This window comes from Marmota monax, unplaced genomic scaffold (genome assembly GCF_021218885.2).
Source record: "Marmota monax isolate L192 unplaced genomic scaffold, Marmota_monax_Labrador192_F-V1.1 WCK01_AAM20220418_F8-fsc00066, whole genome shotgun sequence".
Taxonomy (NCBI): domain Eukaryota; kingdom Metazoa; phylum Chordata; class Mammalia; order Rodentia; family Sciuridae; genus Marmota; species Marmota monax.
In genome coordinates, this window is record NW_026692805.1 from 748,628 (window position 1) to 775,287 (window position 26,660).

Sequence of the window (26,660 nt, forward strand, 5' to 3'; positions counted from 1 at the left end):
CCGCGGCGGCCGGGGTCGGCCTGTGTGACGTCAGGACGCCTCGCGGGTTCCAGGGCCCCAGTCCCGGCCCCCGAGTCCCGGGCGAGGGCGGGGCGTCGGGCCAGCTGAGCTATTCCGTCAGACCGCGCCAGTTTGAATGAATGTCCCACAAGATGGCGGCGGCCGAGGCCGAGGCGCGAGGAGGTGAGGCTGGAGCGCGGCCCCCGCCCTGCCGGTTCCCAGGCACGCTTCCGAAGCTGGGGCAGCCAGGCCGTCCCGCGGGGCAGCAGGACGGCGACGTGGCGGGACACCGCCCGCTGACACACTGACTCCAGAATGCGCGCAGCAGGCGCCTACTTGCCCCGCTGCCCGCGACCCTCCTCCCGCCCGGCCCGCAGTCCTCTGGGGCTCGCCATCCCGTACCGGGGGTGGGCGCCGCGCGAGCCCGGACGCACCGGTCAGCGGAGCGGCGAGCCCTGCGCCCTCGGCCCCCTCGCGTCGCCGCAGCGGTCCCCGAGGTCCCGGGCTCCAGGGCTCCAGGTGCCGTGGGCACGGCTGCGCGGAGCTCCTTTGTGGCGGTGGGAGCGGGGCGCGCGATGTGCACGCTGGCTTTTAAGTGGGAAGCGGGAAACCACAGTCGCCGGTGTGATGGTGACCTCGGTATCCGGGGTACGGGGGTGGGAAGAAATTGGGGCTGAAGTGTGGTAAGGGAGTGAGCGAGGCTCCCCACAGTGCGGACACGGGGGGTGGGTTCCATCGTTGGAGAATCTCCGTGAAAGCGGGCATTTGAGAATGCAACCCCGGGCTTTTTGTAACTTTCCTGCCCACCAGGATTTGCGTGTTATTTATGTGGACACTGAGAAATTAGCGTGCGTGCGTGTGTGTGCGTGTGCGTGCGTGCATGTGCTTGCATGTGTGTCGCGCGCCCTTTGAAAGCCTGGAACTTTGACTGCAGTCTGCAATTTAAAGGTGTTTCAAGTTCTGCTCCTTGCAGTTTGTGACATTATGAAACCTGAACTCTACTTCTTTTAAGAATGGCGGGGGTTTCTATAACTCGTGGAAGGATTTTTTTTTTTTTTTGGATGGCAATACAGTATTTATCTGGTCATCGAAATCCTTTTCTCCATTATTATAGGCTGCCATTCCCCTTTATAAATCAGTACTTTGCAGTTTTTTACGCTAATGTGTTTTTAAATTCTCAAATTCATAATGTCCATCGAGGTTTCTGTTTGGAATCCTCAAATGGGTATAAGTTTTCAGAAACAGGAGACAAACATGTTGTGTACATAACTAGTAGGAACCTCCTTTGTAAGTGATCAGCACAATGAGATGAACCTTACCCAAAACATCCTCAAGAGTTTTAAATGGAAATGAAGGGACAATTAATGTCTTTCTTCAAATTTGGTGGATTTTCCTTTTTGTTTGTTTTGTTTTGGGTGCTGGGGATTAAACCCGGGGGCACCTTATCACTGAGCTACATCCCCAGGCCTCTTTATGGTTTATTTTGAGACAGGATCTTGCTAACTTGCCCAGGCGCGTCTTGAATTTGGGATTCCCTGTCTCAACCTCCCGAGTAGCTGGGATTATAGGTGTGCACCACGGAGTCTTTTCCTTTGGGTTAGAATTATGAATTTTTGGCAGGGAGTGGTGAAAATTGTGCTGATTTCTGACAAGTCCCTCTGAGTTGGGGAGGGTGTGTCTTTAATTTTGAAAAAGTAAAGTTAGAGCAGCAGTGTTCTCTCTTCCCTGGAATTTACCTCAAAACACCAAAGGTTATGCTACTACCTTGGAGAGCTACCAAGTAAAGCTTGAGTTAGTGATAAATTTTGTTTGGTAACCCCAGTTTTCTCCACTTTCTGACACTTTTTTTTCACATTGACACAGAGAAAGATTGAGACTTCCCCAAAGTCATGTAGTTAGTTGCCCCACCAAGGGATAGGGGCAGAGGACTCTTGGTCCATCTAGTACTTACCACCATGGTAGCTATAAAACTGTTTAAATTTTTTTCTAAATATCAGTTTGTGTGATATTTTACATTCTTTGTGGTAGCATACTGTTTACAGAATTTGAAGGTAAAATCACATCACAATTAGTTTCTGGCTTCTGTAAAGTTGATTATGAGTATGTCTGATGCTCAGTTGGGTATGTGGATTTACACAAATTGAATACTTGATGCTTTCTGATGCTCAACTTTAAAAAATGCAGAAAATGAGTATCACAAACATCAGTATACTTTCCATTTATAGAATGTAATCCTTGGTTTTATTCATTCTGATAACACACCATGGGGCAAAATAATAAGTGGAGTTAAAATTTCATGTAATATTCCAGAGTGGGAAAAGTAGGACATATATATTTGTAATTATAGAACTTCAGTTAGAGTTCAGTTATTGTCCAATTAAAAGAAATGAAAGTTACTTTTTAACCAATTATAATTGCATTTTAAAATCTCTATTGGATACATTTCTAATCTTAGACATACTTATTTTCATTGTTTTATTAAAACAGCAATTAAAATTCTATGTAAACAGAAAAGTCATATATTACCTGTTAACGTTTGCATTTATGTGTGATCTTAAAGTTTACAGGCATGAAACATTTTGTTCATGGCTTAGCAGAAATTGATGTCAGTTAATCATGGTAGGATCGAAATCCATGAGAAAAATCCAAGAAGACCAGTTTGGCAAAATACTTCTTTAATGCTTTACTTGAAAACACTTAACTGGTTTCTTGTCATATGGATTTTTAGGCTATAAAATTGCCAGTTGAAGGGTGGGAATGTAGAGGTTTTAAGTTTCTCTTTTTTTGTTTTAATTGAGTAGCTATTTCATTGGTAAAGAATTCTATTTTCTTATTGTAGCTTGGTGTGTGCCTTGCCTAGTTTCACTTGATACTCTTCAGGAATATTGTAGAAAAGAAAAGCTCACATGTAAATCGATTGGAATCACCAAAAGGAATCTAAACAATTATGAGGTGGAATACTTGTGTGACTACAAGGTATTAAAGGTAAGGCAAATATCTAGCTCCTTAAGAGACTTAATCACACTTTAGTATTTCCTATTTCCGTAGTATAAAAGAACCTTAAAAGTAAACAAAGCTCTTCTTAATGTTTAAAACATAGCACCATGATAAATTATATGTCCTGTCATCTATATTGCTAAGTAAGACTGAGAGGATTTTTGAAGCATAGCGTGTTCTTGCATTGGAATATTTTAAGGTACTTATACCATTCTACATCCAGTTCTTGATTATCTCCAGGTGGATTACCAGAATAAATGTTTTGCTCAAATTGGCTTTTCCTGTCATTCCTTTTATTCCTGGATTATATTTGCCCACTATCACTTAAAAAGAAGTTCCAAACCAATTTTAGTGTTTCTGAATCTCCTCAAGAAGTATCACCGTTTGTGTTTCCTGCCATGATGCCCAACCCCAGATATTATATGGTTCTATAGTGTAGTAGAATTGCCTGGATTTCAGTCATTTTGGGTCTTCATTTAGTACCTTAGAATGTTAGAAAACTCATTTGACTTCTCTGGGATTCTTTTTTATTCCTCTTAAAAATAAGTTGTACTTCTGAGACACTTTTTTATTCTAAACTTAAATTTTTTGCAGTTCTTGGAGTCAAACCCAGGGTCTTGCACACATGTTAATCAAGTGCTGACTTGTGCTAAGCTACACTTGGCCCCTAAACCTTATAATTATATTTGAATAATGTATCTATATCTTACCTCTGAGAAAGAACTCTATTCTGGTCATTAATTATTTCTTTCAGAAAAATGAATCAAATCTTGCTTTTAATTTTTTGCTTTTGCTTCTCCTTAATCTATGTTGAATCAGTCACTAAATCCAGTTCTTCCTTTAAAATGTCCACCTTCTCCCCTTAGTGGAATCTTATCAAACATTCCACCTACACTCTCAGCATCCTTCCACCCTGGAAACAGCCCAACCATTTGCCATCTCAGTTTACAAGCTCCGAACTGACCTGTCTAGCTGAGAGTGTCATACATGCGTACATATCAACTCCATTAAAACATTCTCATATTGCTCAGTTCTCCTTGATAGACTTTTTTTCTATTACTCTTAATAGAATCAGCTGTTTCCCCACTTTTTTTTTAATATTTATTTTTTAGTTGTAGATGGACACAATATCTTTATTTTATGTGGTGCCGAGGATTGAACCCAGGGCCTCACATGTGCTAGGCGAGAGCTCTACTGCTAAGCCACAACCCCAGCCCTGTTCTGCCACTTTTATTACTTTTCTGGACTTTTCTACCCTTACTCTTTCATGTGACTGAAGACTTCTACCTCAATGAAAAATAATATCTTTCAAGTCTGAACTCAGTTTACCTTCACCATCAGTTATCTGTGTCTTCACTCATTCTTCTGTTCAAAGGTGTCATCATGTTTATTATTCCTTCCTGTCTACCCTTCTAGAATTTTGCCTAATCTGCAGTGTCCTTTCTATATCAAGCTCTCTTTTCACTGATTTTTCTCAGTCAGTAAATATATTAAGATCTTCCCTAACCTTCAGAAATCTTCCTTTGACTTTGCATCCACACTCATACAAGTATTTTCTGTATTTTCCTTCTTCACTCCCCATTCATTTTCTTAATATATTCATTTATTTATTTGTTTGTATGTGGTGCTGAGGTTGAACCCAGTGCCTCACATGTGCGAGGCAAGTGCTGTACCACTGAGCTAAAACCCTAGCCCCCTATTCATTTTTAACAGATTTGTTAAATATAAATCACATTCCATCATACAATTTTCCTATTTAAAGTGTGTAATTCAAATCTTTTAGTTTACTCACATTTTAGAACATTTTTAATTACCCTGAAGAGAAACCTTAGACCCCATAGTAATTACCTCCCAAATCTCCTCTATTACTTTTTCACTGCGTCCCTAGGGATCCACCAAATCTATTTTCTGTCTCTATAGATTTGCCATTTGGACCTTTCATTAAAAAGGGAATCATAATATGTGTTTTTCTTGTGATTGACTTCTCTCACTTAGCATAATGTTTTTAGGTTCCTACATGTTGTGGCATGTATCAGTATTATATGGGTGTATCACATTTAATTTATATATTCATCACTTGATGGATATTTGGGTTGTTTCCACTTGGAGACTGTTATAAATAATTCTTCCATGAACATTCATGTGTAAGTTTGTGTTAGTATAAGTTTTCATTTCTCTTGGAATGGAATTGCTAAGTCATATTATTTCTATGTTGAACCATTTAAGGAGATCTCCAATCCTCACAAATCCTAAAGCTCTACATTATTTTACTTTTCCCTCAGCAGTGTATAAGGGTTTCAATTTCTCCACGTCCTGACCACTATTACTGTTATTGGACTTTTAAAAATTATTACTCTTTTAGTGGATGTGAGATACATCTCATTGTGACTCCATTTGCCTTTCTTTTACAGCTAATGATATTATTGGCCATTTGTATATCTTCTGTGGAGAACTATTCAGATCCTTTGCTCATTCAAAAAAATGGGTTGTGAGTTGTAATTTTTCTTTATATTCTGGATACAAGTTGCTTTCAAATATATGATTGCACAATTTGTCTTCCATCCTGTGAGTTGTCTTTTCATTATCCATTACTTTTTAAACTCATTTTATTCTGATATGTACCCCTGGCAATTGACTTTCTAATTACTAACTTTGAAGACCTCAAATCTTACTATATTACTTTGCCATATTTAACACCACTGGCTACTTTTTCTGCTTTAAAACTCTTGTTTAAAAAAGACTGCTTAGATTCAAATTCCAATTCTGTCATTTATTGTGGTATTCATCAAGTCAGAGCCTTTCTGTCCTTCATTTTGTTCATCTTTGAAATGAGGATAGTTATAGTACCTGATTTGGCATAATTAACATTAAATGAATTAATGTAGACTGCTTAGAACAGACTGACAATTACTTTTAGTAGTCGTGCTATATCATTGTCATTGATGTCTCTATTCTCCTTTTTTCTACTCATTTTTTTCTTTCATTCAGTGTTCTTCGGGAATCTCTTTTGCCATCTCTATCCATCCTTCCTCTGAAATATAGATGCTCTCCAAGGCTCTGATGTTGGCCCTCTTCTTATCTTGTAGTTGCTCTCTAGGTGACCTCTTTCCCAGTGGTTTAGATCTTGACTCCTGAATCTTTCAGAGGCCTTGACTCCTTTCCAGACATCATTTCAAATTGCATACTCTACAGGTACCCAAGTTCAACATATTTAAAACTATCCATGTTCCTCCCTCAAATCTGCATCTTGTGTTGGTGGTCCTTGTCTTCATTAACTGAATCCTAAATATGTTTGGGTACTTAACTTTAATTTCATATTTTAATTCTTCCCTTTCCTCTTACCCTCTAAATCTAATAAGTGATCAGATTGTGTTTCCTCCATCTCTGTCTTTTTCTGTTCATTCCTGTTACAAGTCCACAGAAAGAATAGATTACCTAGGGAGTCTGTGCTTCCATTGATGCCACCAAGATTCATTCTTGCACAGAACTGAGTGCTCTAGTACAGTTTCAGATAGTTTTTTGCTGTTTAGTTTCTCCTTAACTCTTTCTCATTAGTCCACCTGGTTTCTTTATTTGGAATGAGCAACCTTATTTGCTCATTTGTGTTCTCAACACCTCACTAATATTCTACGGTCTTCTACCTACCACATAGTTTTAATATATGTGCCAGTATTACTTTAACATACTTCCACTTTTTTCTTCTCCTTCTCTCTCTCTCATATATTCAGGGTAGGTGAAAGAAGTTATAACCCTATCCTTTTCCTGTGTAGCTTCTTTCACTTAGCTCATGGAACACACTATCTCAGTACCATATTCAGCAGTGCCATTTCAATTGTTTCTTAAACCCACCTCTCATTGCTTTAGACCTGTCTGAGACAAATACTTGTACATTGTCTTATCTAGCTAAGATTTATTGAGCACCTACTACAAGACAAGCACTGTTCTAATCATTGTAAACATAGCTTAAAAGCAGATATAGCTTATATTCTTTGAACACCTTCTGCACGTTAGTGGCTTAGTGATTATGCGTTGAATTGTCTTGCTTCAGTCATTTTTCCAATCCCCACAATCACTATTAGACCAGACCTTTTTAGTTTCATGCTTAGATTATAATAGCACTTTAAATTAGACTAATGTTTCCTATTTCTTTTTCCCATAGACTCAATAAATTATGGTGCTTGAACATTTTTGTTTCTTTGTGCTCTGTACTACATTAGTCACCAGGAATATAAACATTAATAAGAAACAGTTATTCATTTTAAAGAATTTATAGCATATTAAAAAAGATTGTAAATGATCCATTGCAGTAAGGGCTATGGCAAACATCATTACAATATCTCTTGATCACAGAAAGCTTCCCAAAAGAAATGATGTCCAAGTACTGTAATTCTATATATCTTCTGTCTAGAGAGTAATGTGGTAGGAAGTAGGAGTAGGAAAAAAAATGAGAAATAAGAAAGATATTTCAACCATCTTAAGGCAATGGGGACCCAATTGAAAGTTCTAAAATGAGTGACATCAGATTTGTAATTCAGAACCTTTTTTTTTTTTTTACTACAGCAAGGAGCATGAATTGGCAGGAAGGGAGTAACACATGAATGACCACATATTCTAAATTTCTTTTGTAGGCAAGAAATGATAGTGCTTGAACTAAAGTATTAACCATGGCAATGAAGAGAGATTGTGAATTTTATTTTTTAGAATTTTTATTTATTTTGGTAAGATTGTAAAATTTACACACCTGGTTTGTAGTTGGGGTGGTAAAGGTTGCAGTATGAGAGCCATATCTAGAAAATATAGGTTTCTTTCTTTTTTTTTAACTTTTTTTAATTTTTTAGTTGTAGATGGACACAATACCTTTATTTTTATGTGGAGCTGAGGCTTGAACTCAGTACTTCCCCATACAAGGCAAGCACTCCACCACTGAACTACAACCCCAAGCTGAAAATATAGGTTTCTGACTTGGGCATAAATGGTATAGATAATACTACTTTTCACTAGGATCTAAGAATATGGAAGAAGAATCTAGATTGGGTTTGGGGAAGAAAACTGAATACACTTTTAAGAAGAAAGTTAGAAATGTGGTTCCACATTGAGAATGACATCTAATTGGAAATAGATTTTGAAGTAATTGGCAGAAAGATAGTGAATGAACTCTTGGGAGTGGAAACAGCTGTTCGTTAACTCAGTATATATATATATGCCATCTACAGTGTCCTGGGCTAGGAACTAGGAATCTCAGCAATGGAGGACATGGGGGCCTAGTTCCTGCTACTACATATTTTATCTTTTAGTGAGATAAAGAATGCTTAGAACAAAGTATTAAGTGCTTACTCAAGTTATTTAATTGTAGTGGAGGTAGGTGCTAATGTAACAGGGATCTAATTTATCCTGGAGAGACTTAATCCTGGGCAGGACTCACTGAGGAACTGATGTTTAAGCTGATGTCCCAAAGAACGGAAAGCTAGATGGGGATGGGTTTTGATAACCCAAACTGCCTGACTTCTTCAAGGAATAGAAAGTGTGAGTGGAACATAGCAAGAGGCAGTGAGATGAGGCTGGAAGATTGGCAGAACCCAGAAAGTACAATGTCTTTGTAGGCCAGTAAAAGGATTTTTGGATTTCATCTTAAGGGCAGTAGGGAACCAGTAAGTAGTTTTAAATGGGAATGGCTTGATGAGATGTATATATTGAAAACATGACTCTGGTTATTGTGTCCTGAGTGGAAAAGGTGGCAAGAGGTTATTGCAGTAGTCCAAGCAGTACAAATGTAAGAAGAGTAGAGCAAGGACTGCTACCCGACCAGTAGAAAAGAGTACTATCAAAGAGACTCAAACAAACTGGCAAGAAAGGTGGTTTGGGGGAAAACAAAAACAAAAACTGGAAAAGTAATCATGGAAGCCTGAGGAAGAGACTATGTCAACAACAGTATTGAACAGTGGGTCGGAGATGAAGGATCCATTGCAGTTAGTATCAAAAGGCCATTGATGCCCTTAATTTCTGTGGCATGGATAGAAGAGCCAAAAGAACTAAGGAATAAATTGGAGGAGTAAGAAAATAGGTAGTACAGACAATTCTACCAAGAATCCTAGCTTTAAAGAAAAGGAGAGGAAAGACAAGATAGGACATAAGATATTTATAACTTTTAAGTTTTTTATTTAAAAACATTTGAGTGGGTAATACTTGCATGAGATTGAAAAAACTAAATGTTATGAAAGGCTGTATACTGAAATCTTTTACCCCGTGACCAAGTTCCAGCCTTTCACTCTTAATGTCTTTTAGAGATTCCCTAACATATAAAAGCATTTGTAGGGGCTGGGGATGTGGCTCAGGCGGTAGCGCGCTCACCTGGCATGCGTGCGGCCTGGGTTCAATTCTCAGCACCCACATACAAACAAAGATGTTGTGTCCGCCGAAAACTTTAAAAAAAAAATATATATATATATATACATATATATATATTGAAAAATTCATTCTTCTCTCTCTCTCTCTCTGAAAAAAAAAAGCATTTGTATCTCAAAAGAGGTTTTATTTTATTTTGCTTTTAAAAAGTAGAAGTTGAAATGCTAATGAGAATCAGTAGTCAGGGAAAACTGAAGAGATGGGAAAAGAGAAACAATTGGTGAAATGTATGTTTTATTGTATGTACGTCCACATGCTCTATAGATGTAGATCCATGGAAGGCTAGAACAAAGGTCATATAGATAGTGGAGGAGATAGTGGGGTGGGGACCTTGAACAAAGTGGGAGATCTAAAATGGCCAAGTTGGGAACTGGAAAGAGTGCTATCTGGCAGAACAAAAGGGTCATTACTATTATGAACTATGCCAGGGGTCTAGTTGAATTTAATGTAAATTGTAGTTTCAGTCTCTGTGTGTGTGTGTTTTCCTGCCAAAGTGTTCCGCTATAGTACCCCTTCATATAAAGTGATTTCTGACAGACCTATACTTACTTAACATACTTGGCTGAGTAGTGAAGATCAAGAGTGCCCATTACACATTGGTGGAGTTTCTCCCGAAGTAACAAATATTACCCTCAGCTTTGATTTTTGTGTGTGTCTGTGGTGTACTAGGGATTGAACCTTGGGGTGCTGCACCACTGAGCTACATCTCCAGCCCTTTTTATTTTTTATTTTGAGACAAAGTATCTCTAAGTTGCCCAGGCTATCCTTGAACTTGTGATCCTCCTGCTATAGTCTCCAAAGTAGCTGGGGTTATAGGTGTGCGCCACTACACCTGACTGCTTTGATTTCTTAAATTGTACAACTGCTTCTACATCTTTAGAACAATCAGTAGACTGGCACAAACTAACAGGATGGTCCACACCCAATAATAGGTTAATATTTCTAAAAGACTGATTGCACCTAGAGTGGCTTCTAAAGAACTAGAATAACACAAAAATTGTTAAACTACAACCCAAATTTTAGTCCACATGGATCCTTTTTATTTTATTTTTTTCATTGCAGGATCTGTAAAACACATTCAGTTCCTTATTTGTCAGTTACTGGCATGAAACCCAATGATTTTTCTGTTGACCATGATAGTTTTTAACTATGCTCACACAGAACCAACCACTGGTGTTTACATAGTTATATTCAGGCTTTTCTACCACTGATATTTAATATGATGATTATTTCAAAATAATCAGGAAAAAAAAATGAATGGGAAGATGGAAAAGTTTTTTGTCCTTTGTCCTCTCATGTGTATCTATACCCACACTTTTTATTTAAAGTTTTGATGTTTGTTACTAAATGTTGGCTGTATACATGTAGGTAACAGGTAACAAAAAAAAATGCTGAGAACCATGAATTGCTAATTTCAGGTTAAGTTGATCTCATATTTCTTTTAAGCACACCTGTAATCCCAGTGGCTCAGGAGGCTGAGACAGGAGGATGGAGAGCTCAAAGCCACCCTCACCAACAGTGAGGAGCTAAGCAACTCAGTGAGCCTTTATCTCTAAATAAAATTTAAAATAGAGCTGGGGATGTGGCTCAGTGGTGAGTATTCCTGAGTTTAATCCCTAGTACCAAAAAAAAATGCATATGGTTTTGATTTTTATATTATATGCATACTGATTGATAGTCATTTTTTGTTATATACTTAGAAACATCTAGCCGAAGCCTAAGGTGGTGAGCAGTTTTGCTGCTATGAAGAATAAAATTCCATCCTTCTCACAATAGATTACATTGGAATGGTAAAACGAAACTGGGTGTGGTGTAGATACCTATAGTCCTAGTGACTGAGGAGGCTGAGGCACAAAGATCACAAGTTTGGAGCCAGCCTGGGCAAATTTAGCAAGACCCTGTCTTAAAACAAAAATAAAAGGTCTGGGCATGTAGCTCCATGGTGGAATGCCCTGGCTTCGGCCCAGTACTAGAAAAGGGAGGGAAGAAGGAAAGGGGAACACAAGGAAGTTGGCAATGATCAGTTCTTGAGAAAGGCAGGAACGACTTCACAGAAGAGGTAACATTTGAGCTGTTTGAAAGTAGGTTTCTCTACACATAAAAAGATGGTACTGAAATTAAGTATTCACTAGGCAAATTGAGAGGCCATTCTATTCAGGGAGAATTTTGTGAACAAACTAGCAAAAAGATATGAAAAAGTCTGGTATATTTAAGCACTAGCACTAGGTATGTCTAAAGGGTAGAGTATGAATGGGACTATAATTATAATGGGAGATTGAGTCAGAGTGACAGTGGACTAATTTAAGAATAGCTACCTTTGTTATAATAGGAAATTTGAACTTTATAGGCTAAGGGGGAATAATTAACTTTTTTTTTTTAAATGAAAACTTTTCAAAGAAGGATAGACTAAAGTACTGTCAGTTTGGAGGCAGGGAAATTAGTTGGGAGATTAATATGATAATCCAGGCAAAAATTGAGGGCCTGAAGTAACTAAGCTATAGTAATAGAAATGGACAGGAATTGAGATTGCCTTCTGTTTTTTAAGCTTGTATGAAAAGGTAGAAAGGTAAGATTCATCATGACAAGGAATACAGAAGGAATCAGTTAAGGAAGGACAGCGGTGAATTCCATGCAGGTAGATTGCTTTAAGAACATTTTAGTGTTGAGTATGGTGGTCTGTACCTCTAATCCCAGTGACTTGGGAGGTTGAAGCAGGAGGATTGCAAGTTTGAGGCTAGCTTCAAATTGGCAAGGCTTTAAGCAACTTAGACCCTGACTCAAAAAATAAAATGGGCTGGGGATGTGGTTCAGTAGTAAAGGACCTCTGTGTTAATCACCAGTACAAAAAAAAAAAAAAAAAGAATCTTTTGGACATCAAGTAGGCTGTTGGATATATGGAGTTGGAGATAAAGTTTTGGGAATCATCAGCATATAGTTAACTACAGCAACATTGCTCAGAAAGAGAATTTATAGAGGTTTTTTTTTAATATTTATTTTTTAGTTATAGGTGGACACAATATCTTTATTTTTTATTTGTATGTGGTGCTGGGGATCCAACCCAGTGCCTCACACATGGTAGGCGAGCGCTCTACCTCTGAGTCACAACCCCAACCCCAATAGAGGTGTTTTTTAAAAAAATATTTTTAGTTGTAGATGGACACAATACTTTTATTTATTTTTATGTGGTGTTGAGGATTGAACCCAGTGTCACGTGTGCTAGGCAAGTGCTGTACCACTGAGCTACAACTTCAGGCCCTTGTTTATTTATTTTTGTACCAGGGACTGAAACCAATGCTTAATGGCTGAGCCACAACTACTAAGTTGCCTAGGGCCTCACCAAATTGCTGTGACTGGCTTTGAACTTGTGATCTTCCTGCCTTAGCCTCATGAGTTGCTGGGGTTACAAGTGTGTGCCACCATGTCTGGTGTAGAGGAATTCTTAACACCCTGAACATCCAAACACCTTGAAATTACTCAAAAGGTTATATATCTGACATTTGTTATGGAAATTTCCATATCTTCCATCAGATTATCAAAGGCATCAATACTTTTTTTTTAGTGTAAAAAGGGTCAAGGACAAGTCCTGAATATCTACATTAAGTGATAGAGGACTCAGTCTTAACAAAGAAAATGAGAAAAGGAACAAGAATGAAAAAATATGATTTTTAAGCCTAATGAATGGTCAAGTGAGGGCTGCTGCTTCAGAGAGCTTGAATTAGGTGAGGATTGAAGAATTCATTGGTTTGGCAATTAGATAAATAAACTTTACTAATTAGGTGGAATTAAATGTATTTAGAATTTCCACACAGAAATGCTCTGTATTCTAAGAATTGTAAGATTGATTGGGCCAGTTCAGATTCCTCAGCCAAATATTCAGGGTTGTCTAAAATTTATTCTTCCCTTAGCTCAGCATTGGTTTTATTTTGATTCAGCATTCTGAATTTTAAAGCTCAACAAGTTCATCTTTTAACAGTTTTCTGGATACTTCATGCAAATCTTAGCTTCAAGCTTTTGCTTGTTTCTCACCCTGCCTGCCATGCTCCCTACTCAGCAAATTCTGTCAGCCTTTCACAGTGTAGTTGGTTCTACTTCCTCTGTTCCCTTTATCTGGACTATATTGATTCTCCTCTTTATATTCTAGTGGTATTGCTTGTCTTATTTATTTTGGCATTGAAAATTGTATTGCCTTGCACTGCTAGCTGTTTCATATTATTGCCTTTTTTTCCCAATTAAATTTTATTTGTAAAGGCTTGTAATACCTTATTGTTTCTTCATGCCCCAGTGCCTAAACTTTCATATATTTGTTATATATATTAAAATATTTAAATTTAATTTAAGCCAAATATAGTGGGCAAAAATGTCTTGAAGAAAAAAATTTGAATGGTGCATTCCAAATTACATAGTTATTTTTACTGCTGTATTCCATTTCTGAAGGTAATCAAGAGTTGATTACGTATCAGAATAAGATACTGATATATAAGTCTATGAGCTTTTTGACTTAGAATTTAAGGTTATTAATTAACTGAACTTGTTTCTTAATTTTCCTTTGTAAAATTATTTTTCGAAATAGAAAGTCTTTTAGATTTTAAAAGTAAAATATGCTTATAAAATGTCTACAGACCACAGATAAAATATTTCTATACTCTTTTTTCAAAGAGGCATTCATATTTTCTAAGTGTACTTACTCCCCATAAATTAAGTAGGTGCCAATGTGGTCAACATATAAAATTTAGTCACTTAAATGCAAGATTAAACAATACAATAGATTAAATTGTAAATTTTAGACTTAGATGTTTTTAACTTTACAGGATAATTTAACCATCTGACTTACAGCCTGGATTTCTGTTTCTTTGTTTTCTTTTAATGTTTAGCATAAGTCAGGACTATTGTAGGAAAAATGTAGCAGGGGGGAAAAAAAAAAAAGGACCAGGGTTGCATTGCTTTATTCTGGCATCAAAAAATTTTTAAAACTTAAGAGTGATATATGTTAGATACTGCCTAATGGATTTCATGTCTGCTTCAGTATAGATAACAGCAAACTTGGACTATTATTAGCAGGTATCTGACAAGGGGAAGAATTAATTTGACAAAAATACTTTGTTGTACATCTAGTCCTTTTTTTTTTTTTTCCTGTGTCTGGAACTACAATTATTTATTTCCATGGAAATACAGTTTTTGTGCATGTCCTTAGACCATAATTTAACACATTTTTAACAGAAATGGGTTTTTTGAAAACTTGCAGTTTTCAAAAAGCAAGTCAATTTTATTCATAAGAATTACTGCTTGTTGAGTAAAATAAAATAAAACATTAAGATATAGATAATGAGGATAATATTAAGTTCAGTCATGAATGTGTCACAGTGTTCCTTAGTCCAGTTTTTATCTTCAGCAGTATGCTAGGGAACACAGCCTAGACCTTCCAGGTTATTTGTCATTTTTAAATTGTGGATATGGGCTTGGAGAATAGTTTAGTGGTAGAGTGCTTGCCCAGCTGCAAGAGACCCCTGGGTTCTATCCCTAGCACTTTGGTGGGGGATGGAGGGAATTAATGGATACTTAAATAACTGTCCTGTACATCTTTACTTTATAATAAAAATTCACTAAATTTTTTAGGGAAAGGCAAATTTAGTCCCAATTAAGTTTTTTCATTATCTCACAAATTATGTGATACTTAGAAATTGTCAAATGCAGTTTAATTACTTTCATATTTCAGAAGAATTTTATGAGCTTATTTTATCTTAGGGCATGTGGATATATTAGTTATTCTGGAGGATGAGAAAAAGGTAGTGAGAGACTTCACTTTGGAATATATAAATTTATTCTATATCCTTAACTTCATTTTTTTTGGGGGGGGGGTACTTGGGATTGTACTCAGGGATACTCAACCACTGAACCACATCCCCATCCCTATTTTGTATTTTTATTTAGAGATGGGGTTTCACTGAGTTGCTTAGCTCCTCGCTGTTGCCAAAGCTGGCTTTGAATCCACGATCCTCCTGTCTCAGCCTCCTGAGTTGCTGGGATTACAGGTGTGCGCCACCGTACCCAGCCCCCAGCCATTTTTATTTTTTATTTTGACACAGATCTCACTAAATTGCTTAGGGCCTTGCTAAAGACTAATCCTAACCATTGAACTTGGGATCCTTCTGGCTCAGCCTCTGGAGTTGCTGAAATTACAGGATCACCAAGCCCTGCTTAACTTTTTAAAAGAGAAAGTTAAGAAACAAGATGTTGCCTGATTTTAAGGAAAGAAAATATATTACTGTAGTGTAAACAAACACAAGATTCAAGATACCATGATGATTAACATCAGTTTGTGTGATAAGTCAAAATATTTGACTTTTGGTGGCTGGAGTGCCTGTTACCTGATCCAATTGATTAGTTATGTGTGACTCTAAATAAGGCTAGCATCCTCTAGAATGCCATTCAATAGAAATACAGTGTGTACAGGATGTCTTAAAATTTTCTTAGTAACCATGTTGAACAGAGTAGAAAGGAAGAGGTGAAATTGTTTTCAGTAGTATATTTAATACAAAATATGAAAGATATTTCAACATGTGATCAGTATTTTTTTAAATACTTTTTTTTATTTGTTTATTTATATGTGGTGCTGAGGATCGAATCCAGGGCCTCACACATTGGAGGCTAGCACTCCACCACTGAGCCATAACCCTAGTCTCTGATCAGTATTTTTTTAAACTTAGAGGTATTTTACTCTCCCTGCCCAAGTCTATAAAATTCAATGGGTTTATACTTAAAGCACGTTTCAGTTCAGACTAGCCACATTTCAGGTTCTCAGTAGCTGAGCAGTGACTGTATTGGACAGTGTATCTTTAGCATATCTAGGGGATGAGTGCCCATGACATTAAGAAATATAATTTCCCTCATGTCCAGTTAACAATATTAAGTCCTGTACCTTAAAGAAAGCCTGCATCTATGCTAGCCAAGTAAGCCACTAACATAAGACATGGATAGTTAGCTTTAGGATCATATATTTCCATAATCAAGATAAATGCTTTTATATTTAACCTAATAGCTGTTTAGTCAAATATTCATAAATTTTAGTATCTCTGTTTTTCTCTAGATAAGACTTTTTAACCTATTATCAGACATGTTATGCTGTATATAAATTCTATTCTATGTAATATAAAGAAAAATAGTTTATGTGATCTGTACTTCAACTGATAGAAACTATGGCTCTTCCCATATTCTGTAATCTCTCAAGAAAAATGGTAATGGTAGCTTACTCTTTAAAGTGCTTAATTATCTTAAATAATTTGTCATGATCTAATTGCATTCTTTTGCATTTAAGGATATGGAATATTATCTTGTAAAATGGAAAGGATGGCCAGATTCTACAAATACTTGGGAACCCTTACAAAATCTCAAGTGTCCGTTACTGCTTCAACAATTCTCTAATGACAGGCATAATTATTTATCTCAGGTAAAAAAAGGCAAATCAGTAATTTCAAAAGACAATAATAAAGCTTTGAAACCTGCTGTTGCTGAGTACATTGTAAAGAAAGCCAAACAAAGGATAGCTCTGCAGAGATGGCAAGATGAACTCAACAGAAGAAAGAATCATAAAGGAATGATATTTGTTGAAAATACTGTTGACTTAGAGGGTCCACCTTCAGACTTCTTCTACATTAATGAATACAAACCAGCTCCTGGGATCAGCTTAGTCAATGAAGCTACATTTGGTTGTTCATGCACAGATTGTTACTTTGAGAAATGTTGTCCTGCTGAAGCTGGAGTTCTTTTGGCTTATAATAAGAACCAGCAAATTAGAATCCCACCTGGTACCCCCATCTATGAATGCAACTCAAGGTGCCGATGTGGACCTGATTGTCCCAATAGGATTGTGCAAAAAGGCACGCAGTATTCACTTTGCATCTTTCGAACTAGCAATGGCTGTGGCTGGGGTGTAAAAACCCTTATGAAGATTAAAAAAATGAGTTTTGTCATGGAATATGTTGGAGAGGTACGTTCAGTTTATCACATAATGTTCCTGTAAGGTTTATATTTTTGTGAAGTTACCTTTTTACCTCAATTAACATAAATACTTGATACATCATTTGCAAATATAAAAAAAATTCAGGTTTAGGAGAAGGGTTCACTGGAATAATTAAAAATGTAAACTTTTAAACTTTTGGTCAGGTGCAGTGGCACAGCCTTTAATCCTAAGGACCCAGGAGGCTGAGGCAGAAGGATCGTGAGTACAAAGCCAGCTTCAGCAAAAGCGAGGCTCTAAGCAACTCAGTGAGACCCTGTCTCTAAATAAAATATAAAATAGGGCTGGGGATGGGGCTCAGTGGTTGAGTGTCACTGAGTTCAATCCTCGGTAACCACCTCATCAAAAGGAAACTTTTAATTTTACATCTGAGCAAAAATATATAATGTAAGTTTATATAGCTATTTTTCAAAAAACCCCCACTTACAGTCATTGAACATAGTATGTGTACATTTTAAAATATAACAAGTAATTTTTATTTTATAGTTTCATTAAGAAGAAAATCAGACCTAAACACATATTGACATTGAAACTTATAAGTTTCAAGTTATAATTAATTTATTTGGCCAAATATGGTTACGTTTGGCTATACTTATTTTGTATCAACATGAATAATATAGAGTAGATCAACACTTCATAAGTAGGTATTGTAAAAGGGGACACAAAACCATTTATTGCATCTGTAAGAAAATCAAACTGCATCTGAAAATCAGATACTTTGAACTGTAGATCATTCTCTAAATGACCAAATATTATCAAATTTACTTATATACAAACCATGCATAAATATAAAAATAATATTCACCATAGACCACATACTATTCTAAGCATCTTATTATATGAACTCAATAATCTTCTCAACTCAATGAGGTAGAACTGTTAACTATGTTATTAGAGAAACTGAGATACAGAGAAATTGAGGAAGCTGCCCAACATCACATAGATTATATTGTTATCAAGAAGAATCAAGATTCAAAATGAGTGCTGTTGACTACGCCACACTACCTAAAACTGAATGATGGATCAAGCTGGTACTAGGAACATGAGTGTGGTTGCTTGTCTGGGATCATCAAATCTGACCGGTTTCTATAGGCTTCTAAGATTCTGAAATTAGATGAGATTCTTGTTTTGATCCTTATATTTTTAGACAATGGCAGATTATTATAGATCATTATTCAAGAAGCTAGATCTTATATATTTCTTTTTTTTTAAAATATAGCAGTCACATTTGGTTGATAGCATGAATCACTTTAGATATTTTTGGTTTATTGAACTGAGCTTGTAATAAAGTTGTGTTTCTAAGAGCAGAACTACAGTTGATGTTTTTTATGCTGGGGATAGATCCCAGGGCCTCACACATGGAAGGCAAACACGACCACTGTTAACCATCATCCAGGGGTTGGAAAATTTTCATCTATAGAATTTCATGCTACATTTTCTACAAAACTTTCCAATTAACTGCAAATTTAACATGACTTCTCTTGTTATATAATAAATTTCCACTTGTAACTGTGTGCAGATTAGTTATAGGAAAAATGTGCCTTCAGAGCACATTTAGAAAATTTACACTTGTAAATGTGCTTATGTCCTATAGGTAGCTATATTTACAGCTTTTTGAACAGCCTTATAATAATGAAAATAATGAGTGTTTCAACTTGTTTCACATTTAATTTTTTTTTAAAGTTAAAGAATTATTTTTTTTCACCATCTGTTTTTCACCCTTCATTTTCCTTGCCTCTTTCATCTAGCTCTTAATTCATGTTGAATATTTGTTTTGATAACACTTAAATTTCTTTTTTAAACATTTGTAGGCATCAATATATTGATAGTCTGTGGAAGAATGTTTCTTCAGTTCAGCAATAGCTACATAATATACTATAGTTTTTTATCTAGGTAATCACAAGTGAAGAAGCTGAAAGACGGGGGCAGTTATATGACAACAAAGGAATCACATATCTCTTTGATCTGGATTATGAATCTGATGAATTCACAGTGGATGCAGCCCGATATGGAAATGTGTCTCATTTTGTGAATCACAGTGTAAGAAAAAAATGCTTAAATTATAGATAAATAGTTCTACTTAACACTACTTTTAATGAATTCTCATGGCTGAAGAATAATCATCCTTAAACATACCCTTTCAAATTATGTTAATGATAATAACATAATTATTATTATGTTATTATCATTAACATAATTTGAAACATTATTATCGAACATAATTAACATAATTATCATTAACATAATTCGAACATTATTATCTCTTCTGTTAAGTCATGGTATTAATGCTATGTTAGGAAGATCAACATTGAGGTGCTTACCAAGTTTTTCCAGAGTCTTTATGCTTTGCTTAGTCTTTCAATTAATAATCTTTATAAGGTAGGTATTCATATCAGAGAGGAAATTAATAAATGATAATTAAGAAATAAAATACTCAAAACTGGGTGCAGTGGTGCACACCTATGTGATCCCAGACTTGGGAGGCTGAGGCAGGAGGATCTTGAGTTCAAAGCCAGCCTCAGCAATGGTGAGGCGCTAAGCAACTCAGTTAGACCCTGACTCTAAATGAAATACAATAGGGCTGGGGATGTGGCTCAGTGATTGAGTGCCTCTGAATTCAATCCCCAGTACAAAAAAAAAAGAGTAAAAAATCACTTGCAGTTATATTTAACTTTAACTTAGAGTTAATAGAACTAAATTTTGGAATATATGGTTCTTACCCCTTATCCACAGTTTCACTTTCCACGTTTTTGGTTATCTACAGTCAAGTGCAGTCCAAAAATATTTAATGGAAGATTCCAGAAATAAATAACTCATAAATTTTAAATTGCATTCCATTCTGTCAGTACAATAAAATTTCATACTGTCCCACCATAACCTGCCCAAAATACAAATCATCATATACATTATCAGGTATATGCTACCTGCTTGTTAATATTTGGTAGCTGTCTTGGTTTGTTAGATCTACTATTAAAGTATCACAGTGCTTGTGTTCAGGTAACCATTATTTTACTTAATAATGGCCCCAAAACATAAGCATAGTGTTGCTGGCAATTTGGATATGCCAAAGAGTAAAGTGTTTTTTTAAAGTGCAGAGGTAGAAAGTATAACATTTTGAGAGATTACATTTAGTACAAAATTGTTCTATTTTAGTTATTGTCCTTTTTGTTTGCATAACTTATAAGTTAAATGTATCATATATGTATTTAGGGACAAAACCTAGCAAAGACAGGGTTTGGGTAATGATTTATGGTTTCAGGAATCCACTAGGGTCTTGGACTGAATCTCCCATGGATAAAGAGGGACTACTGTATTTTCTTAAAATATAAGCATGTTAACATTTTTAAAATAAAATTTAAGGATTTGTAGAGTATTAAAATAGTTGGGACATTTTCACCCCTAAGTTATAAATTATTCTCCATTAGTATTTTAAAGAACTGAGAGCTCCAATTATAACTCCAGAGTCTCATCCTCTGAGAAAACTATTTCCAAAGATAAGTTAATCTGGGGGCACCTTCTAAATGTCAGGTATATAGGGCTAGTTAGGTTGATAACTCCATTTTATAGACGTTATAGATATAAGAAAAACGTATATCACAGAGTAAGTTGTACAGCTGATGTTATAAATCATGATAACCTTCTAATGGGTTGCATAACAAAAAACTGATGTGTGATTATCAGTGATATGTGAGAGACCTTCTGACCCCCTTGTTTTATGACTTAAACTTTTGCTTTAAAATAATTTTTTTCTTAATGATCAATTGGAGATAACAGTCATCCTTCTGTTATCTCAGGGGATTGGTTCCAGAATCTCTCAGGTTCCTTTATATAAAATGGTATGTAGTATTTGCACATCATCTGCACATCCTTTTTTATACTTTGATAATCTCTAATACTTAATACAATGTAATGTTTTACTATGCTGTTTAGAGAGTGATGACAAAACAGTCTGTACCTGTTCAATATAAGTGTACTTTTTTTCTCCAAACATTTTTGATCTGCCAGTGGCTGAGATTACACAGTTACAGAGAGCCAACTGTACTTCCAAAACACTTATGTTCTATTCAGTGACAACTAATTATGTAATTGGGTTTCATAGTATGATTGTTTAGATCACTCTTCTTGGATATTCCATAATTTAGTGGAGAATTCTCTCAAAATATTGGACAATTATAAATAAAAGTTTAAGCAGTGAAACTCCATACAATTTAAAATTTATCCCATGGTACTGATTTTTGATTTTTAAAATACTGTTATTCTGGTTCTTTAAATTGTGTGACTTACTGAGATAGTTATAGAAGAAATGTTAAATTTAAATTCTTCAGGAAAATAAAGTGTTGGGACTAGAAGATGATGATTGGTAGACATATTGATAATTGTTGAAGCTAAGCAGATACTTATGGATTTAGTGTATTATTTTCTCTACTTCTAAGTATGTTTGAAAATTTCTTATATGTGAAAATAATACTTTTGAATGTACATACCTAAGCAATTTAATTTCCAGTAAAACATTGAGTCAAACTTGACTTTTGGAATTTGTAGCTAAATTTTGGAATATATAATTCTTATCCCTTATCCACAGATTCAATTTCCACGTTTTTGGTTTTCCACAGTCAACTCCAGTCTAAAAATATTTAATGGAAGATTCCAGAAATAAATAACTCAAAAGTTTTAAATTGCATTCCATTCTGTCAGTACAATAAAATCTCATACTGTCCCACCATAACCTGCCCAGGACACGAATCATTATATACATTATCAGGTATATGCTACCTGCTTGTTAATATTTGGTAACTGTCTTGGTATATTAGATTGACTATCACAAGTGTCACAGTGCTTGTGTTCAGGTAACCATTATTTTATATAATTATGGCCCTTAAAAGATAAACACACTGGGAAATTAAAGGTTTTATATAGCATGTAAAACAGTTTGTTTACATCACTTTTACTTAAATGGGTTTTAATGTTCGTTTTTAGTGTGACCCAAATCTTCAGGTGTTCAATGTTTTCATCGATAACCTCGATACTCGTCTTCCCCGAATAGCATTATTTTCCACAAGAACCATAAATGCTGGAGAAGAGCTGACATTTGATTATCAAATGAAAGGTAGGATTTTTGAGTACAGTTTCTTTGATGTTAGTTTCAATATGAAGAATCAAAATAGGAAAAAGCCTTAGATCATCTGCAACAAACTAACTTTAATGATGAAAGAAATCAAGGCTGTAAGAGTTCCTGGTCTTAAGATTCAGAGCTTATCTGGTTGTCTGAGAAAGGGTGTCTTCTATATCATGTTGCCCCCTTTTTTCAGAATTCTGTTTTGGAAAATGATTTATTACAACACCTTTTCATTACTGAACTGCTTGTATTTTAAAAATATAAGCCTACATTTCTGAATTTTATTAATAAACAATGTTAGTTCAGAAGATTGAAATGATGATTTCAGTCACATAGGAACTTATTCCATTCCTTCTTGAATCTGACTTTTAAAAGGACATTTAGGACTGGGAATGTGGCTTAAGCGGTAGAGTGCTCGTCTGGCATGCGTGCGGCCCGGGTTCCATCCTCAGCACCACATACAAACAAAGATGTTGTATCCACCGAAAACTAATAAATAAATAAGTTAAAAAAAAAAAAAGGACATTTAATTTGTTTGCTTTATTGTGACAATATGAAAATTTGTTTCCTTTGTTTTTCTAAGAATGGTGTCCTTCACATAGTTATTGCTTGACTTTATTTGCTTTTAATGTATGAAAAGAATGAATGTATATTGGGGTTTCCCAGTAAGTTTCAGCTTTGCAGAGACCCAATCTCACAAATGTGGCCTAATAACCTAAGTGTGACCTCTTACCTAGCCTACACCATCCTTTTAAAGCAATTATGAGTTGTCTGAACATTTCCTACTTATAAATGCAAAGGGAAAACTTTTATTTCCTTGGGAGTAAACTTACTTCAGTGATCTTGCATGAGTTTAGTAGCCTTGCTAGCTACTTTAAAACTAATAGAAAAATTGAATTTCATTCTAAATTGTCTTTACTTTCTTCTGTTTTTCTTCTGTATATTCAGGTTCTGGAGATGTATCTTCAGATTCTATTGACCATAGCCCTGCCAAAAAGAGGATCAGAACTGTATGCAAATGTGGAGCTGTGACTTGCAGAGGTTACCTCAACTGAATTTTCAGGAAATAGAGCTGATGATAATTGTAGTCCCCCCCACCAATGTTACACTTTAAAAAAATAAGTATTTGGGACTCTTTCTTACTATCAGGATTATACTTATGTTAATTTACAATTCACGTTTCAAGACATTTGCCAAATATATTACTGTTGCTTCTGAAGAGGACACAGGGTCACGTAACCGAATTTAAAGTATACATATTTGGTGGTTAGACATCAAACATGGAAGACAAACTATGGCTCAGCATGTGTATATTTATGAAGTCTGTGTGAACAGAGACGTGCTCCCTTCACTGTTTGAAAAGTGTTGAAATGATAAGGTAATGAATGCTGAGATGAAAAATTCATCTTGCCTTATACCTTGGTTTCAAAGAAATAGTTGAATTTGGGCTGTATACAAGTTCTATTTTTGTTATTATATTCCTATTTAATACCCACTGGTCTTGTTTTGAGACAAATAGGTGATACTGAATTTTTTTACTCTAATTTTCTACTTTTTCATTAAAACCTTGGCATTTTCATGATATAAAAATTAAGGTATAAAATTAAATGTAAAAAATTTTAATTTTAATTTTAGCTTTATTTCATATTTTGAAGTGATCTAGACCCTTATAAAGGCTGTATGTCTCAACCTGAAATTCTTACATGATTTTAATCCTGTAGAATAAAAATCTCCAAAAGCCCTCTATAAAGATCCAGAATGACTGGCTATTATGCTTCCTTGAAAGGACAGGACAGGTGAACCAGCAGGCTTTTTGGAGTGCCATGGCAGGGGAAATGGAGCACTTTGAGCACTCCACTTAGCATGAAACAGGAGATCCATGTTGAGTATCTCTGGTCTAAACCTTGAAACAGGAGACCTGAGGAGCAGCTGTACTTAATGATAATGTAATACACCCTGTCTTTACATCCTTTCAATTTTAGGCAGTTTTAATGTTTCCTTTCCATCAGATTCAATTATTTTTATATTTCCTGCAGGTTCTTCTTAAAAAGTAATCTATATTTGAACTGATACTTGTTTTATAATGAATTTTTAAGATATGATAAAGCTAAACTTGGCCAAAGTCTATGCCTGAATTGAGACCTTTTATTAGTTAATAATGACTGAATGGGAAGATTTCCCCCATGTATAGTAAAACCTCAATCAGGAAAACTGTTTTCATCTCTGATTCTGGGATTTCTAATCATGGTGTCCCAACATGAAGATGCCACAAATCTAGCTTCCAGTATTCCTAATTAATCCTGCCTAAGCTCACTGCTCTAGGCTTTAATGATCTACAGTAACCTGGGGTAACACTGAACTGATTCAAGAATGTAGTACTTTAAAATATCTTCCTGATTCTTAACTCCTTTTTAGTACACTTTATTATTCACTATATTGCTATCACATGACTTTGCTCTTTCATAATGTAGGAAAATTGTTTGCATGTTTGGAGCCTCATAGTGTCTGCTAACCAAAAATTACAGAATGTGTCAAGATAAAAAATATTTTTTAATAGCATTTCTTGTGTTTTCTTTATGAAAAATTTAGTTACGTGATTTCAATAGTAAGAGAGTATCACAAATTTACATGTTTCCCCCCTGGCGGCAAAGCTTATTTTGAATTATCTTTCTCATAGGTTTAAAGGTTTAATTTTTTTAGCCAGTATTTTACTATCTAATTATTTAATCTCATCTACTGTCTGGGTTTTTTAAAAGATGTAAAACTGGAGGACAAAAGGAAAAAGACTTTTCTTGTTGTTTTGTCCTTACTAATAGAAATTTAATAGGTCTTTGAGTACTTGTGTTACCTCTATGTTAAAAAGCTGAGCTTAGGCAGTAAAATAATAGGAACTATTAAAATGAAGCTGTTAGAGACTAACTATTTTAATCAACATTTAGTTTCTTCTTTTTGATTTCCTAAAGACATCAGAATTTGTTCTCAATATAATGCAGGTATTCTAGGGTAATAGAGCAAATCTGAGTTATCTGTGCAAGTTTTAAGACCATCATTCCCAGTATTAATGTAGGATTGTAATATACAATTGGAAATCTCATGAGTTTTTCTCCCAAATTTTCAAAATTTAGACCGTACTTCTTTTAGTTCAGTTTTTCCTTAGCAAAATAAATTTAGTTTGGCATTTGATAGTCCATTTACCAAGGCTTAACTTCATTTGCTTTTGAATGTTTCCAGTAGAATGCAGAAAGATACTGATAACATTTCTATCTGCTGATATTAACCAAAGATTTCTATACAGTTCCTTTATGGGTTCATGCATTTGGGTATTAAAAGTACAACTGAACGTAGTTAGCACAATATGGACAGATACTGTGTATTTGAAATTTTTATGCTATTAGTTACTAGGTCCTTTAACTATTGTAAGTTTGCCTTGAAATACAAAGAAATTTTAGAATTCAGAACTAGTATTAATAAGCCTTAGGCCCTTTATGTGTATACTAATGTACTTCTCATAAATCTAGAAGGTTGTTGCCGTCATTCCTTTATTACACCTAAGGTAACAGGATTAGACTGGGTAGGTAACATTAATGTGCCCAAGATCATCCAATTACTAGGCTGAAAACTATACCTATTTTATAAGTATTCAGGGATACTTAAAAAAAAAAAAAATCAGTGTCTATTCTTAAAATTTTTAGGTCCTGGGATTCAACTTTTTTTCCCACTTTTCCTTTTACAATTAATAGTTCTAGAAGTAAAAATCAAGTAGCAACTAAATTATTCCTGCCCGTTTTTATGCTATATTATTAGATAATAATGACTTGAATAGCATAGTGCTTAAGAGCAGAGACTGTAAAGTCAAGTTGCTTGTGTTTGAATCCTGGCTTTGCCCCTTACTGGCTATGTGAACTAACCTATTGTGCCTTCATCTCCTATCCCTCAAAGGGTAGTTATGAGAATTAAAGCATATGTGTGTAAAAAACTTTTTTTTTTTTTTTTTTTTTACAGAATAAGCACTGATAAGTATTATCACTCAAAACCTCTGCTTTAAAATCTGATGACCTTTACAAGTATGTTGAATAGTCTGTATTGCTCTTAGCCCTTGAATTCAGCCAGCATTTTTACCAGACATAAAAT

The 26,660-nt window shown here is 35.4% G+C and overlaps 1 protein-coding gene across 2 annotated transcripts; it reads left to right on the forward strand.

The window, feature by feature from the left end:
- Positions 1 to 24: 24 nt before the first annotated feature.
- On the forward strand, positions 25 to 26,241 carry Suv39h2 (SUV39H2 histone lysine methyltransferase). 2 transcript variants are annotated; one of them, XM_046448245.2, is made up of 6 exons: positions 25 to 183; positions 2,840 to 2,985; positions 16,712 to 17,383; positions 19,307 to 19,453; positions 22,391 to 22,520; positions 23,478 to 26,241. In XM_046448245.2, exons 1-6 carry the CDS (start codon positions 141 to 143, stop codon positions 23,582 to 23,584), a joined length of 1,245 nt encoding a protein of 414 aa, XP_046304201.1. In that variant the 5' UTR covers positions 25 to 140; the 3' UTR covers positions 23,585 to 26,241. The 2 variants fall into 2 exon arrangements, with proteins under 2 accessions (XP_046304201.1, XP_046304203.1); XM_046448247.2 differs by lacking the exon at positions 2,840 to 2,985.
- Positions 26,242 to 26,660: the final 419 nt, after the last annotated feature.